Raw genomic sequence first — 11,076 nt, 5'->3', positions numbered from 1 at the left:
AGTGTTGGCACAGAGTACTGGGGACCTAAGTGCCTTCCTTTATAAGGCACTCCCCCCAAACCCCTACTGGGCCAGGCTTAAGTCACAGCAGGCCCACCTGACCAGCAGCTGGGTCCCCAGGGTGATGCTAGAAGCCCTTGCCCACAATCACCAAAGAGGGAACGCCCTCTGTATGAGGGCTGCCCCACTCAGGGTGACAAAGGCCCCGCCCCGCCCGCCCCGCCCCGCCTCAACAGCTCAATTAACTGTGGCTCAAAACAGCTTCAACCCCAGCTGATCACCCCCTCCTCTACCTGGGGCTGTGATCCCTGCCAGGGATTCTGGCACTGCCTCTGCAGCCTAGCCGCCTCCATTGCTGATGCTGTTGCTGTTGCTGCTGCTGTTGCTTTCACCGACTGCACAGGGTAAGTGGCCACTGGCGGGGTGGGGCGCGAGTTGTGACTGCCCACTGGCTGACTTGCCAGGAGGGCGCATGCTCAACAGGCATTGTACTCAGTAAGTTGGGTGCTCCCCTTCTAGGTGCTGGTGGCCTGTGGGAGGGATGAGTATGGAGTGCTGGGGTATCTGGGCTGTGACTGGATCCCCCTTGCCCCCCAGGATCGATCAAAGTCCTTAAGGACACCAAAAGAGAGGGTTTAATACAACTCTCCAACCCTGCTTCTGGCTCTTTTATTCTTAAGGTGGAGGCTAGGAGAGACTGGGGAAGGAATTATTTACTTCCCACTTAGGTTTTGTCTTCTTTTCAGGAGAGCCCAGGCATTGCAGGTTCCTGTAGAGCAGGTTCAGCACCAGGAGGGAGTTAAGAGCCATTGCTACTTCTCTTACTCCAAGTCTGGGGAAAGAAAGTTACTGGCCAGCTTCTGTTTTACACCTGCTCTTTTCTTCCTAGGAGACTGCGGCCCGCCTCCAGACATTCCTAATGCCACCCCAGACTTGAGTAGACACACCACATTTGCCAAGAACACCAAGGTGACATATTCATGTAATAAGGGCTATAAACAAATCCCAGGGAAGTCAAACATAGTGGTCTGTCTTGGAACTGGAGAATGGTCTGGCAACGAAACATTCTGTAATAGTAAGTTCTTCATTCTTTTTTTCCAGAAAAGTTTTGGGAATGTGTAATCTCGTTGAGGTTATTTTTACACCTCTTTGGAGTGACTGGTAATTGATAGTTTTCTAACATTATTAAACCCCAGAGTATACAGGTTGGCAGTTTACACTCAAGCTATTTGAAGGCAGTACTTCCTATGGCAAGTCCTGCTTCTTCATTAAGAGTTTTTCTTTCTATTGTACAGGCTAATAGAGAAAAGAAACGATAGGTACTGTTTAGGGAGTAAATTATATGTGAATATATTTGGCAATTACCATGAGACACAAACCCCGGTGATCTGTGTTCTTCAGCTTTATTTTGTTAAGTAAGGGATACAACTCTTGGGAGACATTTCAAGGTCTTACTTCTGTTGTACATATAGTCCTGTGTTATCTTTAATATACAGTTTTAGGTGGTTCTGGCACATCATCTGAACATAACACTATATGGTGTGTCTACTCACTAGGGTTCAATATGTAACCCATTGCTTTGTTCTTTTATTATGAACCTGTATATCATGTTATTCTCCTAACTGCTGTTGGCAGTTAGAACACATTGGTCAGAGAGAGAAAGGAAGGCTCTCAAGGCATTACTGTCTGCTATATATTCTTTATATACATTTTACACCACAGCTATGCTAATTTTCTTTTAAAAATAATAAACATTAGTATACTGTATGTTGCTCAGTCTGGCTTAAACTCCTGGGATCAAAATCCTCCTGCCTCATCCTCTAAAGTAGCTGGAACTATAAGCCATGATACCTGCTTTTATTTTTTCTTTTCTTTCTTTGTGTCTTTCTTTGTGTCTTTCTTTGTGTCTTTCTTTGTGTCTTTCTTTCTTTCTTTCTTTCTTTCTTTCTATCTATATTTCTTTCTATCTTTCAATCTTTTTTTTACAAATTATTATTAAAATTTTTATTGAAAAATTATTATTTCTAACAAAAATAAAAAGTATAGTATGATAAACACATGAGCCGGCAACATACAAACTTATCAAATGCTATCTATTCCATGTGATTATATCTGCTACCCCCAGCAGCAGTGCAAACATGTTAGTGAGCAATTATATTACATTGGGATGGCTGTGATGTTGCTAGGCAACAGAAATATTTGAGCTCCATTGCAGACCTGTAGGCACACATTTGTCTACGTGGCCCATCATGGATCAGAATATTGTTATGTAGTGAATGATTGACTATTCAAAAGTAGAGATAAAAGCCCCCCTGAATTGGGGGACTCTATAGTAAACCGAGAATCATTCAAAATTAACTTTGGAAAATACACTTGAACCTGGCTTTACATTGGTATTTTCAACCCACATACAAAGCAAAAAACAAAACCAACCAAACAAACAAACAAACTAACTAACTAAAACAAAACAAAACAAAAAACCGAAAAAACAAAACCAAAGCAAACCCATAAGCTCTCAACACAAGTTTTAAGAGTTTGTAACTCTTCCAGGGTATTGCTTCATCTAATCAATCCTTCAAGCAACCTCATGAGTTATGGGCCTCTTCTCTCAATTTCAGAGTTAAAGAAATCTACCAGAAGATGAATAATGTAGGTGAGACCTGTACCTCTTATGCCACAGAGCCTGGCTTCAAGCTTGGGCGGCTGAACTACTAAGGCAGCATTTCTTGCTGGAATCCTTGCCTCTCTAGAACACATCTGCCCAGCTGTTTACACTTGGTGCACACTTTATGTACACAGTTGGTTCATCTGGCTCTGGTTACCAGGAGCTGTGTGACGTTACATGAGTAAGTGTGTGTAAAACATTTAGAAGTATTCAGTAAATTCTATTATTATTGACATTTATATGTGAAAACTTCACAGACACCTAGTAATTGAAAAATGAGGTGTGCATTACACTTGACGGACTACAAATACCACAGTCATATTTATTAAAAAAAAAATATATATATATATATATATATATATATATATATATATATATATATAAAAAGACAATAGAAAACCATACAAAACAGAGTTGATGGAAAAGGGGGTGGTTTAACTACTATTAGATTATATGGATTATAAGATAAATTGACATTCCTCTTTTTCTGTTGCCATGTTAACTCTTTTAGAAACATGTAATGGTCCACAAAGGGTAAAATTTGCAACTCTCAAAAAAGAGTATATCAGACTGAACTTTTTCCCAATTGGTACCACTGTGGAATATAAGTGTCGGCCAGGATTTCTAAAAGTCCCTTCAGTCTCAGCAAAATCAACTTGCCTTGAGGAATTAGTATGGTCTCCAGTTGCTGAATTTTGTAAAAGTGAGTACAATTTAAAGAAGTAATTCCAGTTGTCTGTGTTTGGGGAAATATCCTGTCTTCTGTTTGTGCTGGAAAACATATATGTACAATGTTTCTTCAATGATTCATGAGTTATTTTTTACTTAGACAAATATTTACATAATAGCAGTATTTATTGACAGAGTTTGTGTTTACTAAATTTAAGGTTACCTAAAATGATGACATACTCCAAGTACCTTGCTTTTCTGAAGCAACAAATCATGAATGTAAAATTAAAGAAATGTAAAGGTTAGAAAGATCAATGTCGTTTTTGCTGAGACATTAGCCATACCTTCACCTCCTGGACTTGGACTTGTAGTGTCTTTCTTTTTTTTTTTTTTTTGGTTTTTCGAGACAGGGTTTCTCTGTGTAGCCCTGGCTGTCCTGGAACTCAATCTGTAGACCAGGCTGGCCTCGAACTCAGAAATCCGCCTGTCTCTGCCTCCCAAGTGCTGGGATTAAAGGTGTGCACCACCACCGCCCGGCAACACTAAGGTCTGTCAGAAGATCCTGGGCCAGAAGGCAGAAGAACAGATGCTCCAACGTTTTGAAGTAGAGCGAGTGTCCAGGTGGTCAGAGGTCTCTATAAATTGGCTAAGTTTTAGAAACTACGATTTGTGCTTCCCACAATTATAGTTAACTCAGTCATTCTGGATTTCTGATGGGGTTGAAAACATACAGCTATTGACCTTAAGAGAAAAGATTTGAGTGGATGGTCGTCAGCTGACATTCATCCTAAAGCCAGGTTCAGAACTAAATGTTTTAGTTAGAATAGATGACAGAGGAGCTGGTTAGTCAACAAAAGGATGGACTGGGTATTAGGACTATCCTGTACCTCACTGGTACAAATTGGCATAATTATGCTCTAATTGTATTTTGAGAGAAAAGTTTCATTTTAACAGGAAGGGTGATGTGTAGGAGGAGCTAAGGTAGGAGGAGTACTGAGAGGAAGAAAAGGAGTAAGAAGAGAAGAAGAAGGAGAGGAGAAGCTAGGTGATGAAAGAGAGAAAGAGGAGGGAGACAGGGAGGCAGATATTCATGTATCTCCACCAGTCAAAGATAGTTGTTATATCTAGGTCGGTCAGTGGGTTACACCTCTGATTGAACAATTCCAAACTTATAAAGCCTATGATTAACATTTTTTTAAAAAAATGTATAAATGAAAAAAGGAAAAGGGGGCATGGGATAGGGGTTTCCTAAGAGGGGGGTGGGGGTGGGAATGGGGAAAGGGGACGCCATCTGAAGTGTAAATAAAATATCTAATAAAAAAAAAGTAAAAAAAAAAAAAAAAAAGATCAATGACACAGAGGATGAATTTGTGTATATAGGACTGATATTTAGTTTTTTCCTGCTATTCTAAGATACAATTAACAAGTAAAAATCATATAAATCAGAGTACACATTATTTTGTAATGAATTTCTATTTGTTACCTGTGTCTGTATAATTTTCATGCATGTATGCATGGCTGTGCATGCATGAGTAGATGTACATTGTGTTGGGAGTATTATAGGAAACCTCTAGGTGCCAGATCATAGGTGCCTTTGGTCTGGAGCTTCATTTCATAGAGCAAACTAACTGTCCTCTTCCTGCCTCCTCCTGGCTTCCAGGGATCTGTTTCCCATATTGCTATCACTGGGAGAGTATAGATGTGTATCACTGTATCCACCTGTTTAGCCGGAGTCTGGTGACCCAAACTCTGGTTTTCACACCTGCAATAAGCAAGCATTTTATTAACTAAGACATTTCCCCAGGTGTTACTAGGACATGTGTGTTTGTTTTTCTGTGTGTTCATGCACTTGTAGAGAGTGCATATGAAGGCCAAGGGACAACGTTGGGTATCATTCTTCAGGCCCTGTTCATCTTAAATTTGGACAGTATCTATCATTGACATGAGACTTCCCAAGGAGTTTCCATTGGCTGGCCAGTGAGCCCCAGGGCTCTGCCCACCCAGTTCTGGGATGAGAATTGCTTGTTACCATGCTTAACTTTTTTCTGTGTGTTCTGGGGATCAAAGTCAGGTCTTTGCCTTACATGGAAAGTGCTTTACCAGCTCAGCTTTCTTTCTATCTCCCTCTTCCATTTAAATCTTATCTAAGTTAAAATAAAAGTGATGTGTTTCATCATCATAGTTTCATATATCCATGTCACTTGGGTCTCTTTCATTCTCTTCTCCACTGTCTTACCTCCATCTTCCTGCTGGACCTGGTCCCAGGTCCTCTTTCCTTCTGCTGCCATGTTATACTTAGACCATTACATTGTCTCTTTTCCTCTCCCCTTAAGACCTAGTTCTTCTCCATTCACTTTCAGTATAATGTATGTATAGCTGTATATTTATATATGATTTATTTAATTACTGTCATAGTCCATTTTAACATTCAGTAAAGTTAGAAAGGTTTTGGGGTTTTTTGTTTGTTTTTGGTTTTTTTGTTTGTTTGTTTTTTATATTCCCTCTCTCTCTCTCTTTAGAAAAAGCATGCCGAAATCCTGGAGAACTGCCACATGGTCATATCACCATATTAACTGATATTTTATTTGGTGCAGAAATAAGCTTCTCATGTGACGAAGGGTAAGTTTTACCACTCTAAGACTTTACTATATTCAATTAATGACAAAAGAGATCAGGAATTCAGTGCACACTGATAAATTTGTGGCTTGCCGTCACAGGTTGGTAGCTTCTCCAACAATCCCTCATAGTGAGAGTTGGGGTGAGTTTAAGCAATACACAGTGGTGCACATGTATGTAAATGTCAAAATGAAAGCTATTTTCTATATTCTACTGAAAAATAAAACCTAAAAACCATAAACACCTCTCCCCAAAGAACTTTTGTCATGAGCCCATTGTGGTTATGTGTTACAAGCAAACTTAGTGTTATTAGTAAACTTGGTAATGTAGACCAGTGAAAGATTTTTATATTTCTAATTTCTCTAGATTATTAGATTCCAATACACATATGAAGTTCTAAATGTGATTAGTGAAAAAACTACTGAAATATGTTGATGATACAAAAATAACAATCCTCAAAGTGTTAGAAATCAAACTCATTTGCAACTGATTTAAATATTTATTTGCACCTCAGTTTTACTATAGGCAAATAAACTGTCACATCATGGGCTAAGACAAAAGTCTTGTGTGGAAATGGCCTCCTAAGAGAAGGTTCTTAGGGCTTCTTTAGTTCTTCCTGTAGAACAAGGAAGTTCTTTCAGTATCATCAGTGATTCATACAGTTAGTTCATTTTCTTTCTGTGTTCTGAGTTCAGTTGCCATCCCTTGCCCCTTATGACAGAGAAATGGGCAGTGCCATGTGGATCTAGTGGATTGACAGGAACTCAGGGTTTGGGAAGGAGTAGGTGGAGAGCCAGCAGGGGAGGGTTTGGAAAAAGGGTGGAAGGTGGGTTAGGTTTGATCAAAATACCTTGTAGATGTATGGAAAGTACATCAAAGGATGCCTTTCTTTTAGAACATAGAGGGGAAGCTTTCCTTACACATGATTTGAGGAGGTTTTTTTCATGTATGTATTTTCAGTGCTGCAAGCAAAAGAAGCATTTTGCATGTCTGGAAGTCTTGCCATTTGTTATCATCTCTGTGAACTAAAATTTTTTTTCTTTTTTAATTTCCATCTAGATGCTGATCAAAACTGTCATTTTGTCTCCATCATCTGGTGGAGCAAATCTTTTAAAATGAAGTTTTGGAGAACTGAAAAGATAACTCTTCTGTTTGTGAATATAATAGCCTTTCTTCCCTTCCCCTTTAGGTATAGGCTAGTTGGTGTAACCTCCACTTTCTGTGTTCTTTCGAGAGGAAGAAATCCAGACAATCCTACTGTTGACTGGGAGGATGCATTTCCAGAATGCATAGGTATGTTTCTTTTTTAAAGTATTCAAGTTGTGCATCCTCAGGACAACAAAATCAATTACTTGTCATTTGAGAACCGTCCACAACTATATCTGTGGTGCCCTGCTTTTCACTGTGTCTCTACTAAAGACAAACTTCTGATTTTATCAGCTGTGGGTGGACTCTTAAAGCTGGCTCTAAGCAGTAATATCCTTAACTAAAGCATAATTTAATTAAGAATTAAAAACCAACTGTGTTATGCTTGGTCATTTGCTGTCTAACCACTGCATCTAATAGTTAGAGAAGCAGATTTCCCAATTTTATGTAAGGAAATATTCCTCAGGGTCTGAATGATTGGTTCCATGTCATGGCATGGAACCTAAATCTAACTGTCATGGCAAGGCATTTAGTACAGGTCTCTTACTGCAAATTGGTTCTTTCTCTAAGAGTCAGTGTTGCCTACCTGTCTCTTTTTAAGAGTGTGGATATCAGTTGAGATAATAACCTAGAAGGTTTGACAGTATGTCGTGTTTTTCTCATTAGAGAAATAAGGTTGCATCATAAAGAAACCATTCTTATGCTTGAGAATCTCAGTTTCTAAAGAGAAAAATACAATGAAAAACAATATATATGTAATATATATATATGTATTTATATATATATTTATATATATGTATATATGTAATATATATATATATATATATATATATATATATATATATATATATATACATATATCTCCAAATGTAGGTCCACTAGAGGCATGGTTTCTTTTACAAATGGGAAATGTATTCAGTTTATTTATTTATTTATTTATTGAGTCCTGGGCATAGATTCCTGGTCCTCTTGTATGCCAAGGCCACTTTGTCCTACTAAGTCACAGACAATTTAAAATGTAGACTTTCTTTTTTTTCCGTCTTTCATTCTTTTGATACTTAACTTGCAACTTCCTCAAATGGCTTTTAATACCCTAATGTCAAAATTAATGGTAAGTACATTGTGTGTGTTTGTGCTTGTGTGTGTGTGTGTGTGTGTGTGTGTTACTATCAGGAGAAGAGTTGAAAAGTCTGTAGTTTGTGGACTGACACTCTGGGAGCCAATGTGTGGAATCAGTTGAACAGACAACTAATAGGAACCCTGCTGTCAAGGAGCCCACTTCTGTCAGGCCCCTCATGGGTCCTTCCTGCTAGGCATTCTGTTTCTGTTTTTTTCTTAGGACTATTTGAAAGGTTTTATCATTTCTACTGACTACCAAGATTCTGTTCCCACTCATAGTAAAAGTTCTTGTAAAGACACTGAAAGACTAGGCAAAAGGAGGGGCTGGAATACACAGTTACTTGGCCCAGGCAACCTGGCCTAAATACTGGGTAGGCAGTTTCAGTGTGAAGCCAGCAGATGCTGCCCTTTGGTTCACAAAAGTGTGCCCCTCTGCATCCCCCCACCCTCCAGGAATGTGTCCTAGTGCAGAAGTGTTTGCACAAAGCCCACTTTCTGGTTTTGCTGTGCTCTAAGTCACAGTCCTGTTTTCTTTATGCTCTGCATCATGAACACACCATTGTTCTCTTGGCTCTCAGTCCTCTCTCCATCAGCAGCTGCTGAGGTCCCCATTCCTCAGGAAAGTCCCTTGAACCTGATCAGTCCAGGTTATCGCCTATTCCTGTATAGCCCTACAGTGAGAGCCATATTTTTGATTTCCATGTTAAACTACGTGTTGTTTTGAAATCATCAACACAAAAAGTGGAAAGTGAATTCTATTTTCCCCAGTATAATACCATTATAAATTGTTTGGAAGTTTCATGCAATGCTCTCTGATGACACTCACTTCCCGTTCTTCCCAGATCCACCCACCCACCATTGCATTCCTCCTCCTCCTCTTCCTCCTCCTCCAACAACAACAACAACAGCCTCCCAAAAAAATCCCAAAACAAAAACCCCACCAAGTCCTGGATATGTTTCCCATATATGTATACCCACTGGAGCATGGTCAAAGTCTCAATGGCCAGCCTCTTAAAGAAAATTGAATCCTCAGAAGTGTAGCTCTTCCCAGTTGTTGGACAGTGAATTGTTATCCAGTGTGCAGCCCTGGTGTGTGGATGAGTGAGGGTGCACTGGTCCCTATTGTGACTGTGATTACAGAGGAGAAAGACCCAGGAGGAATGAGGAACACATTCAAGGATGGTCTTTAGTTACAAAGTGTCCAAGTTAGGGTTTTACTGCTGTGAGCAGACACCATGACCAAGGCAACTCTTATAAGGACAACATTTAATTGGGGCTGTACCTTTAACATCAGTACCACAGATTCCTGGTCAAAGAAAGCATCAGAACTACCTCTCTATACAAGGGATTCTTGAACTTGTGGCAACAATCATCATGTTTGAGCCTCCTATATCCTGGGATTTCAGTCATGAGCTACTAGACCTAGTTATCTAATGATCTTGCTTTCTCACTCTCTTGCTCTCTGCCACTCTGCTCTCATGCTCTAGATCTTTCTCTCCCTCTGTGTTGGTACATATGAAGTTATAGATGTGGGACTCATATGTGCACACATACATGCATGGTACAGAGAATGACCTCAGGAGTTGGTATCTTTGGATTTTGGAGACAGTGTCTAAAGAGACCGATGGTTGCTTGATTTGAGTAACCTGGCTATCCATAGGCCTAGGAATCTGTGTCTACCTCCCCATCTTTTCCAGGTGCACACAACCAAGCCCAACTTTTTCATATGTGTTTTGGGGAATGCTTATACAGCAAGTACTTTTCTGCCAAGCTATCACCTAGCCCTTATCTCTTAGTTTTTGATATCTCTGCACTACTTGTTCTATGCCTGGATTGGCCTAGGAGTTCCTTCAGCTTTTTTGTTTGACTGTGTTTTCCCTATCAAGAATCACAGCCCTTAGTCTTTCAGGAGGATTTGCTAGACTGGTTATTGTGTGTCCTCTTTCTTTCCATACCTGTGTTTCTGTGGTAGCTTTCACATTGTGTTTGGGCTGGACAACTGGGTTATTCTTGCTTAGTTTTAACGTATTTTGAATTTGCTAGTATTCTATGTCTGTCTACATACATTTGAGGTTATTTAATTTGGTGTGCTTATGTAATTATATTGTTTTCTTTATTAGCTTAATGGTGCTATACAACATGCAACCCACTGATCTTGCTGTTATCAGAACTGTCAGAAAGAGATCTCTTTTTACAGCATAAGTATTATTACATGGCTTGGATTTTATATTTTTAATTCATATTTTTATATAATATATTTATATAATATATGTATATAATATATTTATATATTTTAAGTCAATTGTGTCCAGTACTTCAGTGAGTCATTTCTCCTAAAACACCTTATCCTGGAGGTGAAAATTGAGACCTTTTCCATGCCCCACAGGTGAACAACCACTATAATAAACACCATCTGTAGGCATTTTTCAGAAAGGCTGAACTCAGAAAAATGATTGATTTTAATTGTCTTAAAAATTTTTAACATGTTTTAGTGTAATTTATTAAAAATACAATATCAGTTTTTCTTCATTAAAAATAAAATACTTTAATTCTTTCTAAGATATTCTTTGTGAAGACCCACCAAAAATCAAGAATGGAAAAATTAACTGGGAACGTGAGTTGTATAAATTCAGTGACTCGGTCTCCTATTCATGTGATAAAGGCTTCATTCTGGTTGGAAATACTAGCATTTTTTGTACTGTGAAGTCTGAACATGGAGAGTGGAGTGGTCCACCACCCAAGTGTATAGGTAATCTGTTATATTCTTGTTTTGTACACATGTTCTATTCTTGTATGTATTTATGCATACTGAACTGTTTGTATGGTTTTCAAGACACGTAAAATCAAGGGTTAAATGAAAA

General features: G+C 38.9%; 1 protein-coding gene across 3 annotated transcripts in view; it reads left to right on the top strand.

The window, feature by feature from the left end:
* Positions 1-243: 243 nt before the first annotated feature.
* LOC117716415 (complement decay-accelerating factor, GPI-anchored-like) overlaps positions 244-11,076 on the top strand; it is a 61,318-nt gene continuing 50,485 nt past the window's right edge. For 2 of the 3 annotated variants that reach the window (XM_076941099.1, XM_076941100.1), the window contains exons 1-3: positions 249-404; positions 890-1,075; positions 3,177-3,368. In XM_076941099.1, the coding sequence (XP_076797214.1) occupies positions 359-404; positions 890-1,075; positions 3,177-3,368 (424 nt within the window). In that variant the 5' untranslated portion in view covers positions 249-358. Of the gene's footprint in view, positions 405-889; positions 1,076-3,176; positions 3,369-5,853; positions 5,954-7,139; positions 7,244-10,775; positions 10,965-11,076 lie in introns of all 3 variants that reach the window. The other variant, XM_076941098.1, reaches the window with a different exon arrangement.

The sequence above is a fragment of the Arvicanthis niloticus genome, chromosome 10, assembly GCF_011762505.2.
Source record: "Arvicanthis niloticus isolate mArvNil1 chromosome 10, mArvNil1.pat.X, whole genome shotgun sequence".
NCBI lineage: Eukaryota > Metazoa > Chordata > Mammalia > Rodentia > Muridae > Arvicanthis > Arvicanthis niloticus.
This window is presented reverse-complemented; position numbering and strand designations above follow the sequence as displayed.